This window comes from Cardiocondyla obscurior, linkage group LG08, assembly GCF_019399895.1.
Source record: "Cardiocondyla obscurior isolate alpha-2009 linkage group LG08, Cobs3.1, whole genome shotgun sequence".
Classification (NCBI taxonomy): domain Eukaryota; kingdom Metazoa; phylum Arthropoda; class Insecta; order Hymenoptera; family Formicidae; genus Cardiocondyla; species Cardiocondyla obscurior.
Window position 1 is genome coordinate 5,845,543 of NC_091871.1, and position 13,440 is coordinate 5,858,982.

General features: G+C 33.3%; 5 protein-coding genes and 1 non-coding gene across 8 annotated transcripts; 3 read left to right on the forward strand and 3 right to left on the reverse strand.

Annotated features, from left to right (window-relative positions):
• Positions 1 to 102: 102 nt before the first annotated feature.
• Positions 103 to 2,904, reverse strand: LOC139104786 (uncharacterized). Of its 2 annotated transcripts, XM_070660494.1 has the most exons (5): positions 2,799 to 2,904; positions 2,383 to 2,726; positions 2,018 to 2,306; positions 1,735 to 1,879; positions 103 to 376 (listed from the first exon to the last, which is right to left on the reverse strand). In XM_070660494.1, the coding sequence occupies exons 2-4, from the start codon at positions 2,662 to 2,664 to the stop codon at positions 1,800 to 1,802; spliced, it is 651 nt and encodes a 216-aa protein (XP_070516595.1). In that variant the 5' UTR covers positions 2,665 to 2,726; positions 2,799 to 2,904; the 3' UTR covers positions 103 to 376; positions 1,735 to 1,799. The 2 variants fall into 2 exon arrangements, with proteins under 2 accessions (XP_070516595.1, XP_070516596.1); XM_070660495.1 differs by lacking the exon at positions 2,799 to 2,904 and having other exon boundaries at positions 2,383 to 2,735.
• LOC139104782 (mitochondrial 2-oxodicarboxylate carrier) lies at positions 254 to 1,733 on the forward strand. Its single transcript, XM_070660490.1, has 6 exons — positions 254 to 419; positions 491 to 597; positions 698 to 760; positions 833 to 1,132; positions 1,224 to 1,369; positions 1,446 to 1,733. The coding sequence occupies exons 1-6, from the start codon at positions 254 to 256 to the stop codon at positions 1,567 to 1,569; spliced, it is 906 nt and encodes a 301-aa protein (XP_070516591.1). The 3' UTR covers positions 1,570 to 1,733.
• Atpsyne (ATP synthase, subunit E) lies at positions 2,777 to 3,812 on the forward strand. Its single transcript, XM_070660503.1, has 3 exons — positions 2,777 to 2,904; positions 3,152 to 3,308; positions 3,570 to 3,812. Exons 1-3 carry the CDS (start codon positions 2,851 to 2,853, stop codon positions 3,614 to 3,616), a joined length of 258 nt encoding a protein of 85 aa, XP_070516604.1. The 5' UTR covers positions 2,777 to 2,850; the 3' UTR covers positions 3,617 to 3,812.
• A 242-nt stretch (positions 3,813 to 4,054) lies between these two features.
• On the reverse strand, positions 4,055 to 4,127 carry Trnak-uuu (transfer RNA lysine (anticodon UUU)). The gene has a single exon. It is a non-coding gene; the product is annotated as a tRNA-Lys (tRNA).
• Positions 4,128 to 4,427: 300 nt separating this feature from the next.
• On the reverse strand, positions 4,428 to 6,939 carry Dhpr (dihydropteridine reductase). The gene is made up of 5 exons (XM_070660493.1): positions 6,754 to 6,939; positions 5,595 to 5,678; positions 5,283 to 5,529; positions 5,008 to 5,200; positions 4,428 to 4,928 (listed from the first exon to the last, which is right to left on the reverse strand). The coding sequence occupies exons 1-5, from the start codon at positions 6,841 to 6,843 to the stop codon at positions 4,829 to 4,831; spliced, it is 714 nt and encodes a 237-aa protein (XP_070516594.1). The 5' UTR covers positions 6,844 to 6,939; the 3' UTR covers positions 4,428 to 4,828.
• Positions 6,940 to 7,402: 463 nt separating this feature from the next.
• LOC139105201 (E3 ubiquitin-protein ligase KCMF1) lies at positions 7,403 to 12,851 on the forward strand. 2 transcript variants are annotated; one of them, XM_070661186.1, is made up of 8 exons: positions 7,403 to 7,601; positions 9,023 to 9,190; positions 9,333 to 9,472; positions 9,547 to 9,743; positions 10,003 to 10,195; positions 10,353 to 10,570; positions 11,081 to 11,555; positions 11,801 to 11,934. In XM_070661186.1, exons 1-8 carry the CDS (start codon positions 7,586 to 7,588, stop codon positions 11,810 to 11,812), a joined length of 1,419 nt encoding a protein of 472 aa, XP_070517287.1. In that variant the 5' UTR covers positions 7,403 to 7,585; the 3' UTR covers positions 11,813 to 11,934. The 2 variants fall into 2 exon arrangements, with proteins under 2 accessions (XP_070517287.1, XP_070517286.1); XM_070661185.1 differs by having other exon boundaries at positions 7,408 to 7,601; positions 11,818 to 12,851.
• Positions 12,852 to 13,440: the final 589 nt, after the last annotated feature.

Sequence of the window (13,440 nt, forward strand, 5' to 3'; positions counted from 1 at the left end):
ATACAAATTAGGACTTTTTGATGTTTAACTGGAAAAGATAAGCACGTGTCACGTTATTTAATTCATTAAACTGGTGAGAATAAATAATTGAACGTCAAACAATTAAAACATATATGATATGCAATGCAATGTATATTTATGTTTGCGATTTAATGATAAAAAAAATTTAATTTTTTTTAGATGCAAGTAACGAGCAAATAACAATAGAGCATTACCTGATCGTGAAAAAATCTGTTTTTTAAGATTTATAAAAATGACGCTCAATACAGAGAATCTTTTAAAGGATGCTGCCATTCAAATTGGTGCGGGGGGGTCGGCAGGTTTCATTGAAGTCTGTATAATGCATCCAATGGATCTTGTTAAAACGCGTTTCCAGCTGCAAGTGAAGACAACGAAATCGGACCCATTATATTACACAGGTATTTACAGAATTAAATTATTTGTATTGTGATTCGATCACAATATATTAAATGTTAAAAATACATTATAGGAATTCGAGACTGTATGACTAAAATGTATAAGACTGAAGGATTACCGGCATTTTGGAAAGGAATTTTGCCTCCGATACTTGTAGAAACTCCTAAGCGTGCAGTTAAAGTGAGTATCTATTACTTCGTATATAAACTTTTGCACATAAACATTTATTATTTTATTTATGTATTATTTGCGCAAATTATTTTTATTAAAATTTTTTTAGTTCTTTACATTCGAGCAATATAAACAGTTTTTCTTATTTGGCGCTAGCGCACCCACTCCATTGGTAATTATTCAGATATGATTTTTATAACTTGCTGCTTATTTACGAAATAAAAAAAAAGTTAAATCGTTACAGACATTCTCATGCGCTGGTTTCTTTGCCGGTGTTACAGAGGCTATATTAGTTAATCCTTTCGAAGTGGTCAAAGTAAACCTGCAGTCTAATCGAAAGCATGTTAAAGAAAGCCCGTCAACATTTGCAGTGACGAAAGAGATAATTTCAAAGCACGGCCTTGGATTAAATGGTCTAAACAAAGGACTCTCGGCCACTATAATGAGAAACGCAGTGTTTAATTCGTTTTACTTCGGTTTTTATCATTCTGTTAAAGGATACATACCAGCCAGGAAAGAACCTTGGCTGGAATTTTTAACTAAAGTAATTATTCGGTTTTATGTAATAACACAGGACATATACGCGTACTTGCCGGCCGTTGTCAATTTTTAGCACGTTAACAATTTTTTTTCAGGTTGCTATAGGATTCGTGTCGGGCACTGTTGCTTCCTGCTTAAATATACCATTTGATGTGGCTAAGAGTCGTATTCAGGGATCGCAAGATGGTACACAATATAAAGGAACATTGAATACCATGCGAATTGTTTACAAGAAAGAAGGGTATTTACATAACGTTTTTACTTAACGATAGAATTGTACTTAAGATTGCTCACTCAAATACAATTTGCCATTTCAGGTTCAGAGCCTTATATAAAGGTTTGGTGCCAAAGGTGCTGAGATTAGGGCCAGGCGGTGCCATTATGCTCGTCGTATATGACTACATGCATATATTTCTTACAAAAAAATTGAAAGATATTTAGCCATTTCAGGCGAAACTGTGAGGAACTAAGTCTCTAACTCTTTAAAATGCATTTAATACATACAGCCTATTGTTTTCCATGTAAAAAAATAGATCTATAGTTTTATAATTATAAAAATATAATTTACACATTTTACATGTTAAATAAATATCTTTTTTATATTACCTATTTATTTTTCCCTTTACATCAGTGTTGATAATTTTTATTCACGAACGTATAATATAAAAAAATTAATCGTCTAAAACGGAATCTAACCATTTTTCAAGGTCTAGTGGTTTACTTGAAACGTTTTTCATTTTTATTTTAGAGTCTGCAACAAAGTATCAATAAATATCTATAATGCAAATCTTCCATATTTAATTCTTTAGAAATAAAAACTGCTTTATCATTTTCAGAACAAAAATTGTAAAACAAAATTATTAAAATAAAATACTTTTTTTAATCTTACCACTGCTGTGGGATGTAGACAATGATACAGGCTGTACTATTCCTATTGCAGTACTCTGAACAGGTTCCTTCAGGGACAATAAGAAATCAAGATCTTCTTCCAGATCATTGATACCCATTTCTGGTTCTGCATTTGTTTCCTCAATGTTTTTTGATTGGTTGGGTCTTGTACTCTCCTTCATTTCGCTTTGTATGTTCAATAAAGTTGTCTCATTTAGATCATCTAAGATCGTTTTATAAGCCATCTTACCTCTTTCAGTATCGTTGTAAATGCTTGTCAGCTGGTCACTCTAAAAGCAACAAAAAGTCGTCAAACTAATCGGTAATTTGAATAATTTAAATATATTTTTACACAGCTTAACTTACTACGAAATACATGTCAGGAATGTCGACGTACTCGTTGAACGGAATGCAGTCGATTGCAGCCGACAGCGTCTTCAGATTTAGGGTAAAGAGCTCAGAGTAATGGGACGAGTCGATAGCCCAAGCCTGCTCTGATTTGAAGACGAAGTGTCCGCCCTTCGAGAGCGGCGCGTTTATGAGAGTCCCGAAGTCTTTGCCGACGTCCTCGTCCGCCGGCAATTCTGCGGAATCGACGACGGACGGAGGACGTGGCTTTGGTTTACTCTTCTTCTTCGCCTTCTGCATATCCCAGTATTTACTCCGGGTGGCCGAACTCTCTCCACTCCATTGTAAAAGATTTTCAACGCCTGTAGGATGTCGCGGAAAGTTTAATAGGCCATCGATAGAGGCGCTGAAAATCGTCCACAATTTGTACTTACGCGATATTATACTGTATACTATACGTTCCGTGGATTCTTATCCACGAGCAAGATGTCGACCGCCGAGCTGAGTCCTAGACCTTTGCGGGTCTCTCCTTTTATTAAAGTAAGAGATATCACCTTGCGAAATATTCCATGAACTTTCTGTATATATTCCTCATTTGTTTTGTTACACGCTAAAACGCTGTTCTTTCCGACCGTCTGAATAAACTCTCACCATTTTTTATCGAAATCGAACTCTTCATTACATAATTTTTTCATAATTTTGCGAAGGCATATTAAAAAATTAAGTACGTGTAAAAAATATTCATTAATATTATTTTTTAATAAATTATACGTATACCTTATTATAGTTCTGTCGTTGGAGTCTGCTCCTTACTGGAATTGTTTATGGTGCATACCATCACAGGAGATTTAAGAAACGAGAAGATGCTCGTAGAGCAGAAGATTTGAGACTTAAACCTGTACGTGATGCCCAGCTAGCTGAAGAGAAGAGACTTGCTTTAATAGGTAAAAACACTCGACTGTAGATGTACATATAGATATACAGAGCACGCTAATAGAAGTCGATTGACGCGTTAGAAAAAAATTTTGACAAAATCACTGGCCAGCTATTTTCTTGCAACTGAGCGACTACCCGTGCTCGATTAAATAGGTTATGCTATTTTCTTGTAGCATGTCGATCGACTTCTATCGGCGCACTCATACAATTTACATACATTACAAATAAAAAATATATCTTAAATCTAATTCGTTCTTATTTCTTTTCAGCGGAACAAAAAATGCTTGACGAGTATCTAGCACCCAAAGCAACATGAACATTTATTTGCTATTAGTACATATATAAATGGAAAATTAATTTATATATATCTTTCTCTTAGAACTAGTCGACATACTACTTCAACATTTTTGTCGAAAATAATAAATTTTACATTGTACAAAAAAGAAATAAAGATCTATGAAGATTAAATGTTATCTGCCATGTATGAGAAATAAAAAATTGTATGATAAATACGCCATGAAATGTTTTTATAATTTAAAATGCTTACCTATCTTTAAAAAACCTTTACTTAATACATATTTAAATAAACGAGAGGTGCTGAAATGTCATATTATACGTTCGTAGTTCGTAGCCAAAGTTATTAAATGTAAAACAACTTTCTTTAAAAAAAAAATTAATAAATAACGTGCGTTTTATAATATCTAATATTATAAATATTTGAAGATATATTAGTCTGTTTTAAGGAAAAAAAAAACGCCCGAACAGGGACTCGAACCCTGGACCCTCAGATTAAAAGTCTGATGCTCTACCGACTGAGCTATCCGGGCGGATATTTTATATTTATTTCTATGTGTTAGTTACTATGGACACATATTTACTCTGACATTAAAATTATTTAATAATCTTTTTAAATAAAAACTAGAAATTACTTATAATAATAAATTCTTTTGTAATAACGTTATATTGGATTAAAAAATAAAATTTCATGGATCGTAAAAGAAAAATTTAAATCATTTGTTACAACACTTTTGAGGAAAAGGAAAATTATGGGTCTGCATAATAGCAAACACGTTTGCTATTACATAACTTGATATGTAAAGTTCAAAAAAGAAAAGAAAACTACAAGATAACGTAAATGCACGATACATTGAGTAATTCTTTTTTTTTTTCTTATTTTGTTTTTGCAACATTCAATAATATATGTTTCACATCAATAACAAGAACAGATATGTATCAGAATATAATGCACATGCGTAACAATAATCTTCTTTAAATAATTAAATGAGTTACGTATATAATGATGTACAAAAATATACAGATTTAATATGGGCGTTAAAAAATGTTTAAAGCCATACATGTAAAAAATTTGTATAATACAAAAATAAAAATTTCTAGAAGACTTACTATCTCATCAAATAACATATTTCTTTGCTTTATATAACATATAATAAACGAGATACATATATACTATCGTATTGTCATAAATGCTCCAGACTTTGTTCCCATAAATGTTACTTGTTTGATAACTTTAACCCACAATCAATTCTGTTTTATTATCCTTTGTAATTAGTTGCAGAAGAGAACCATTAACAGGTCGATCTTGATTTTGAGACCATTGCCAAAACAACCTGCAAAAAGATATTATTTTAATAACAGTAACAGAACTTACAACAAAATATTAATTCGATATTAAATATTTTATTTTACTTTGACACAAAATCAAGCGGAGTCCATGTGCTGGTATCAGCTTTAGGCATCCATTTTCTGTTCATTGGGGTATCTAATGTAACAGGTAAGATGCAAGCAACCAAACTATTGGAAGGAAGACCACTGTCTTTAGCCGCCAAAGATTTTGTCAATTGATGAACTGCTGCCTTTGCCATGCCATAGCCAATCATTCCTAATCAAGTAGAACTAACTCTTTAGTAAATATGACAAGAAATGTAATGTGTAATTATTGTATTACTAATTATCACAAAAACCTGGTGTTTCTTCTAGGGCTGGCTTGGCACCAGTTAAAGAAAGGAATCCTCCTTCTTTTAAGTATTCCGCCGCAATACTGGCAGCTATAACAGAACTCCAAACGCTTTGCTTCCACATTAAATCGCTATTTTTCACAAAATCTTTATTTGCCGCATTACCGCCGGCCCATCCTCCAGCCACACAAATAACGCCATCAACTTTTTCTTCTTTCAATGTATTTTTTATTTGAGTCAAGATTTCAGTTTGCTGTAAGAATTAATTAATATTTATTATTTGAATTTATAATAAAAATGTAAGCGATTAAGAATTACCTGTTGTTGCCAATTAGCATCAGGATTTACAATCATATTTGCATCTGCTTGCTCATTTGGCTTCATATCAATGGAACCAACCCACTAAAAATTATAATATAAAATATATACATAAAAATAAAAGTGTTTAATGTAAACTAAATATAATAAATATTATTTGATATGACAAACTAGCAGTACCATAGAAATTTAATAATTTTAGGTACATAGACAATAAAATATGTAACATTTGTATTTAAAAAATAATTTAAGTATAACAAATAAGCTTTTTAGTACAAGACATATAATTTATCTTTTATGCATGACTTATCTATATGTGTATTCAGTAAATTGTTTCTAGAAGGATTTGTGAAAGGACTTGCTTGACTACAAACAACCTTGGTATACATAGTTTTTACATAACATCCTTCAGACATTTATATACATATACATGAAGCAGATAAAATATTAATTTCAATTTAATTAAACATTTTTTTAATTATATGATTATATGTATTAAAGTATTTTTACTTACTGTTACATTAATTGCAATGCAAAATTTATTTATATTTTATTTAAAATGTATAAAAATAAAATAAATAATAATCTGATCAAAGACTATCTATTATCGCGCGTAATCTGGAATTAAATACTCCACGAAACATTTATCATTGCCACAGCTTAATAAAACCGGGAAAATTGAACAGGAAATTTAACAGTTGATTGCCGTTTCGATCGAATTATATAGCACTTTCATGCACCATTCGATACCTGTTAAATACCGCTTAAACGAACATTAATTATAACAAATACACATGCAGAGATATTTTTATTTTATCACGACAAATTTTGGCTAAAAAAAAATCGACATATGGATAAAAATACGGTGTACGATTTACGGAATAATCGGACGAGAGTTACGAAATAAATCGTTGATAAAACTTGACTTTATCTTATTCATACATTTTTTAATATTTATATTTGGTATATTAATATATTCTTTCAACGTGGTGCATGTGCGGTACGCGTCTTTTACACATTTATAAATTAAATTAATAAAATAAAGCAGAGTTTAATCAAATTTTGTGCGGCATATTGACAAAATCGATAAGCCGGCTGTGAGATTAATCAGATTCGGATCGCGTGCGTGCAACGGCATTCGGGAGTCCCTCTTACTCACCCAATTTTGCGATTTAAATTGCGATACACAGGCCGAGCCGAGGGCACCCTTGCCTCCGTATACAATCACACGTCCGAGCACCGCAGCCATTGTTTGATAAGTAATGAGATTTCGCGACTCCACCCCGAAGTTGCGCGACCGTTGGCGGAACGGTGCGAGAATGCGCGGAATGGCCTTCGGAAAGTGTAGTTGAAGAATTGGAATTGTCTAGCCTCGCCATGAACTACATATCGCGAATGACCATTCGATTATAAATTATCTACATACGCGAGGCGTAAGATTGTCTGAACCAATAAGCGTCACGCATTAATGTTCGATGGTAAAAAAATAATTATGGATGGAGTTTTTAAATTTAACACAAGCCCACTGCACTTTCACCAGACAAATTACAAGCATGGCGTTCGTTTAATTGATAATTTAGTAAACTGACAATTAATTTCGTTTGACGATAACGACGTTTTCAAAAAACGGAGTAAAGTTCGTATTACCCGCGACTGGGTTTCACGTTGGATCCGACTATCCTCGGCAACGTTACGGCGATCGCGCGATGGTGTCAATAGGAGGCGCGGGTGGCGTCTCGCCTTCGCGAAATGCCTGGGTAGGTTGATCTAGCGTGACGTCACGTTCGTCAGCCTAGTTGGGTTAGGTTTTACGCTGGAAATTCTAACGACAAATTTTTTGTTTGACGATTGATGTTTTCCCCGTGTCGCGTCGACCCGTGACCGAGCGACGCCGAGGTGCCCACGCAACGATAGTCCGCGGTTGTGTCTCGCAGAGCGTGCGATCGCGAGGGATTCGCGTGGTTCGGCGTATATGAGATTTTAAACGGAAAATGAGTCGACATGAAGGTATGTACGTACTCCGACGAGCAAGTCAGCCCGCAGGACGGAGGACCGCGCGGGTGTTACGCGGGCCCTCCGCCGTGGCGAGCGGTTTCTGAGCCGCATTGGGCACGCAAAATTATTCGTCGAGAGTCCTTGGGGACTCATCGGGGCGCCCGTGGGATCGTCGAGCCACGGGATGTCTTTTTTAACACGGGACACGTCCCGCAAGCTCCCGTGGCCAAGGGGGCCTAATGTCAGAGGCCAGATGGCAGCACACGGTGAAAATTCACGCAAATTTCTGAGGATTTCTTACGATTTCCCGAAGGATTCCCGAGTTATCGCAACGATATTAGATTTCCGTTTGTTACGGCACACCACCCAATCGTCAATCATTATATCCGATCAGCTGTCAAACCGCTGTACCACTTCAGCTGACTCCTTTCAACAGTCTCTCCTAAGCTCCCAATCCATTTTCTTCAGGAGTCTTTTTTGCTGAACATATTGCAGTCTTTTTCTAATATTATCAAGGTTTCCCTGTACACAATTAATTGCACAGGTGGTTAATAAAAATTCTAGATAGCGATTTGTGCCCTTAATCAGACCTGTACTGCTATTTTCTTAAGATCACAACTTTGTCATTTAATGTGTGTCATAAAAATAGTATTATGAACTACATTGGTTTTAAGCCCCTGTCTCTTGACATTTTAATAAGCAAAATTAAGTTTAGTATGTGTTTAATATCATGTATTGTATAAAAGAACCTGTATGTTCTTTAAATGGAATTTGTACTTTTTTTTTTTTTTAAGAACAAGACATGTTATATAATTATTATATCTGATACAGAAATGATAGATCAACCTGAAGTGTCACTTAGAAATTCTGATACTTATTTTATTGTGAACTACAAGTATAATATTTTTCACTTAAAGCTAAATAAAGACCACATTAATTTCAGCATTTAATTAATAAATATAAATACATATAATTATTTCTACACTTTTTTTTTCAGAATTATTAATTTATTATTTATTTGTATTTACTATATTTAAATGATATATATTGTACTCAAATCTTGTTTTTCATTGTTGCAAGACTGACTCATATTTATTGCACATTGCTATTTATAGTTGCATAGTATAGTCATCCAACTGAATATACTAATAATTTTTTATTGGCAAGTTAAATTAAAAAAAAAATTTTTTTAATTTGCTTAAGGCAATTATGGGAAAAATATGTTAAATATAATGTAAAAAGTATTTAATTAATACATATTACTTGATATTGTAAGATTTCAAAGATTTTAATTTTTAATATTTATATGAAATATGTGCCGTGATTTTCTTGAAATAATAATTTATTATTAATTTTCATGCAAAGTTAAAAAATTTTTATGTATGTAATATTAACTACTTAAAAGATTTTAGAACTTAGCTGTATTGTTTTAGGGGTTAGCTGTGATTCCTGCTTGAAGGGAAATTTCCGGGGTCGTAGATACAAGTGCCTCGTATGTTTCGATTATGATCTATGTGCCAGCTGCTATGAGGGAGGCGCCAGTACCACTCGCCACCTCACAGATCATCCTATGCAATGCATACTCACTAGATCTGACTTTGGTAAATCTCAAATTTAAAATATAATATTTATTTTATTATGAATTAATTATGAATTATTAGTTAATAATTAAATAATTTATCGAAAATATTATAATTAAACCTTGTTAATTTATTTGCTCGTAAAATAATTAATTTTTTATAGAATTGTACTATGGTGGTGAAGGAGTAAGTGTTGAACAACCTCAATCTTTGACTTGTCCTTACTGTACAAAAATGGGTTTCACCGAGGCTACGTTACAAGAACATGTTGCTGCTGATCATCCAGATACTTCGTTTGAAGTTGTATGTGTATAAACAAATACAATAATGATTACATAAGTATATATGTATATATGTATTCTGTATTTATGTTATAGGTTTGTCCAGTGTGCGCGGCAGTGCCGGGTGGAGATCCTAATCATGTAACTGATGATTTCGCTGGTCATCTGACACTAGAACATCGCAGTGGACCAAGAGATTTGATCTCTTTTCTGGATGAACCAACTGCAAGTAGACACGGTGTTAGGCGGATACCACATCCATCTAGAGCTGTTGGAGCTCCACGCGGGCGTAGGTATGTACAAGATTGCATATATTTATTAACTAATTTGCTTATTAATTTAATATATATAACATTTAATATGATATTCAGGATGTTTTACAGGATAATAAATGTCCATTATAGATCGAATAAAAAAAATACAAAAATCTTACATTATTTTGTGTAGCTGTAATAATTAATAAAAAATTAAAAATTTTTTTATATTATTACTAGTATTATCTCAATTTACTTTAGCTTTGATAATATTTATTGAACATTATTGGACCTACAGGTCCAATATGCATTTTAGTTCATCTGGAGGGTTGAGCCCAAGTAATCGCGAAGGTATAGATCCTATTGCGGAATTGCTATCTCAGTTGTCAGGAGTACGTAGAACTGGAGGTGGGAGTGGGCAAAATACATCAGCACCTACACAACTACAGCAATTACAAATGCAATTGCAATTAGAGCGACAACAAGTTCGGGTATATATCTATATATATATTTTTTGTGCAAAAATTTAATCGTAAACAGTAATAAAATGTAAAACATTAAAATAATTAACTCAATATTTTTTTGTAAAAAAAAAAAAGTTAATTATTATTTGCATATTAAGCAGTTATTAAAATAACATATTTTTAGGCTGCTAGACAACAATTGGAAAGATTACCTAGGAGGCAAACGCAAGTAATCGGGTCTGCAAGTGGTGGCAGCGGGGGTGGCAGTGGTGGCGGTGGCGGTCATACTACTACTATGGGGACAACGAACAGTACAAGTAGTAATAATAACGTGACCAATGCGGCCAACCCGTCCGGTGTGTCTTCGACTAATTCACAAAACAATATGTCTTTGTTACCCAGGTACGTATATTTCTTTTAAATTTTGCTACTATTAACGATATATCTCGAAGTTGCATATAAAATCTAGTTTACGAAATTTGATGATATTAGTTACGTTAAATAAAAAAAGTTTAACTTCAAGTACATTTAATTAAAGTAAAATATTAATTTGAATTATTATTTACATGTATTTAGAATTGAAAATTATGCGATATATAAAAAATAATTAAAGCTTATATTCTAATTAAAAAAAAAAGTTTATTTTTTCTTTCTATATATATTTCTATATATATTCTATATATATATTTATATATACTAAATGTGTTATAAATAGTTGCCAAAAACTGTGCTATAAATATCTATCGATCTATTCCAGACATCATTGATATGCATTTTATCATATATCATCGTGTTGTATTTATAATTGAGAAACACATTTATTATATAAATATAAAATATATGCAAGCAGCGGAAAAATAAGTGTTATGATTGTGATTATTTTAAATTGTAATTATTTTCATATTTGTGTAGATGCATTATAACTACGCCGTCTGATTCACAACTGCAAAGTATTGAACGTGAAAGTGCAAATAGGAGCCTTTTTGCACGTGAACTTATTGTCGGGACGCTTTCCCAAACATTGCCAGAATTAATGCAGCAACAGTGTGCTGTGCAAACACCGGTGTCGAATGCGACTACTGCCACGACCAGTCCTGAAACACCAAACGCTAATACTTCCGTTGTTTCTGCAAAGAAATTGGGAGTGACTCCGGAAGCGAAGAGGGAACAAGCGACAAGTAAACATGTGACATCACAGACATCTGTGCAACAAAAAGAATCGCATATTCTGCAGACTGCCGCTGCTGCTGCTGCTACTACTACTACTACTGGCAGTGTAGGTTCAGGTCTGCAAAATCAAGGCTTATCTTCGAATCCTAATAGCATTGCAACGCAAAATCCACCTATAGTTCAAACATTGATGCATAGTGTATTACCTCAGCCATTGGTAAGTATCTATTTTTCTTGCAAATAGTATGTTAAACTAAGGGTTTAAAAGTGATAAAAGTAATATATGATATATTTCGAACTTGATGTAGCTAGTGCCTATCTTTTCCGGACGAATTTATCTTTTACTCAATTATTTAATTTTATTATTTACAATATTATTTTCAGATAAGCTATATTTAGTTTCAAACAATATTATCGGAACAACTGTCGAAAGAAAATAGAAAATCGAAATAGTCCTCATAGAATTTCGTGTGACTTAGGTATTGCAGCAACCACTGCCGCCACCAATTAGGAATACCGGTACCGGAACTATCAGGGAACCGATAGCAGCTCCGGCGCCCGCTTACCTCAGAGGTGGAGTTGGCTCGGTCGGAATGACAGGCTCTTCGCGTAGGAAGCCGGTTAGGGCAGTAGACGGCAGAAATCAATCTACGGAACCGCCACCCCCACACTAACCCTTCCTTAGCCCATGTACCCATCCTCCACCCTGATTCCTCACACAGGATCCCCTAGCACTAGTCCTAGCACTGTTTAGAACACCTCATCATTATTGTTATTATTATAATATTATATATTAATAATTATTCAAAACGTCCTCTCCTTTCCTTCTCCTTTTTCTCCTCTTCATCCTCCTTATCCTTATCCTTTTGTGTCCTAATGCTATTACAATTTTCCCGAACTTAATCTCGCCATCTTTGCTGTTACGTGACATGGAACAAGGGCAAGGGCTAATTCGCTAGCTGCTGCGGCATCTTTGCGAATAATGTACATAACTCACACTTCTTGCAGTCATGTTCGAAATATATAGAATTCGTTCGCGTGTACTACTATTCGAATGAGTCTTGCCACGTTCTTCCACGCTGACGTGTTATCACGATACGGCGTTACCTTTTATTCGCTGGAGAGCAGATGTTTACGAACCAACAAAAGTGTATAAAGAAATTTTTATGAAGATCAAGTGACATTAGCGTTTTTTTGTTATTCAGTTACTGAAATATGTAAAAGGATCAGATATTTGGATCGGCATAATGGCAAGAGTTCAAAAATACATTTATAAATACCACGAATATACTAATAGTATGTCTTAATTCAATGGTAACTGAATGTGTATATGTATGTGAATGTATAAATTATTGCATTTTACATATATTATACACATTTATCATCACATCATAAAGTGCAAGAAGTTTTTATTGATTAACGTAACCAATGTAAATTGGATGAACGATCGCTAATGTCTCGTATACTTGAAAACAATACGCCTCCTTTAAAGAGATTAAAAAAAAAAAAAGAATACACGAATGCAAAATCATGCCTGGGCTGGTCCGTAATACTAACGCTTTTAAATTGCTTTAACTTACAGATAACTTCTCCGGCGCACTAATAAAATGAAAAAATAAAATACAAAATGTAATAAGAACGAATGTCACGAATGGTATAAAAATGCAGAATAACGTTGCTGCATATTTTTCAAATGTTTACTTAGATTATAATTCTCGTTATAATAGACTCCTGTATGCTTTACAATCAATAAACCATTGGTATAATGTACAAGAAAGTCATTTGCAATCTATATAATTATCGTTTGTAGTCTAGATAAATCCTTTATCGTTTAATTCATTTAAGTATAATTTACTCGCTGTGGCATTTTATAAGAGCCAAATAAAAGATTCATAAATAGAAACATATTGGAGATAAATTTTATGTATTAGACTTTTTTAAATAAATTTAATTACACATAATTCGTTAAAAATCAGTACTGGCGGACCATCCCTTGGCAAACATGGCATAAAATTATAGTGTCGTAAAATGGAGAGATTACATTCAAATATCATAAATTATTGTTTTATGTGAAGCCATTAAATTAAAATTTTTTTAATATG

Coding starts and splice junctions, on each gene's coding strand:
- LOC139104782 (XM_070660490.1), top strand. CDS start 254: ATGACGCTCAATACAGAGAATCTTTTAAAGGATGCTGCCATTCAAATT. Junction 420..490: donor GGACCCATTATATTACACAG/GTATTTACAGAA, acceptor AATACATTATAG/GAATTCGAGACTGTATGACT. Junction 1,370..1,445: donor ATTGTTTACAAGAAAGAAGG/GTATTTACATAA, acceptor TTGCCATTTCAG/GTTCAGAGCCTTATATAAAG.
- LOC139104786 (XM_070660494.1), bottom strand. CDS start 2,664: ATGCAGAAGGCGAAGAAGAAGAGTAAACCAAAGCCACGTCCTCCGTCC. Junction 2,307..2,382: donor TTCCTGACATGTATTTCGTA/GTAAGTTAAGCT, acceptor TGTTGCTTTTAG/AGTGACCAGCTGACAAGCAT. Junction 1,880..2,017: donor GTCTACATCCCACAGCAGTG/GTAAGATTAAAA, acceptor ACTTTGTTGCAG/ACTCTAAAATAAAAATGAAA.
- Atpsyne (XM_070660503.1), top strand. CDS start 2,851: ATGTCGACCGCCGAGCTGAGTCCTAGACCTTTGCGGGTCTCTCCTTTT. Junction 2,905..3,151: donor GGGTCTCTCCTTTTATTAAA/GTAAGAGATATC, acceptor ACCTTATTATAG/TTCTGTCGTTGGAGTCTGCT. Junction 3,309..3,569: donor GAAGAGACTTGCTTTAATAG/GTAAAAACACTC, acceptor ATTTCTTTTCAG/CGGAACAAAAAATGCTTGAC.
- Dhpr (XM_070660493.1), bottom strand. CDS start 6,843: ATGGCTGCGGTGCTCGGACGTGTGATTGTATACGGAGGCAAGGGTGCC. Junction 5,201..5,282: donor AGCCCTAGAAGAAACACCAG/GTTTTTGTGATA, acceptor CTACTTGATTAG/GAATGATTGGCTATGGCATG. Junction 4,929..5,007: donor CCGCTTGATTTTGTGTCAAA/GTAAAATAAAAT, acceptor ATCTTTTTGCAG/GTTGTTTTGGCAATGGTCTC.
- LOC139105201 (XM_070661185.1), top strand. Junction 9,744..10,002: donor GGAGCTCCACGCGGGCGTAG/GTATGTACAAGA, acceptor TTGGACCTACAG/GTCCAATATGCATTTTAGTT. Junction 10,196..10,352: donor TAGAGCGACAACAAGTTCGG/GTATATATCTAT, acceptor ACATATTTTTAG/GCTGCTAGACAACAATTGGA.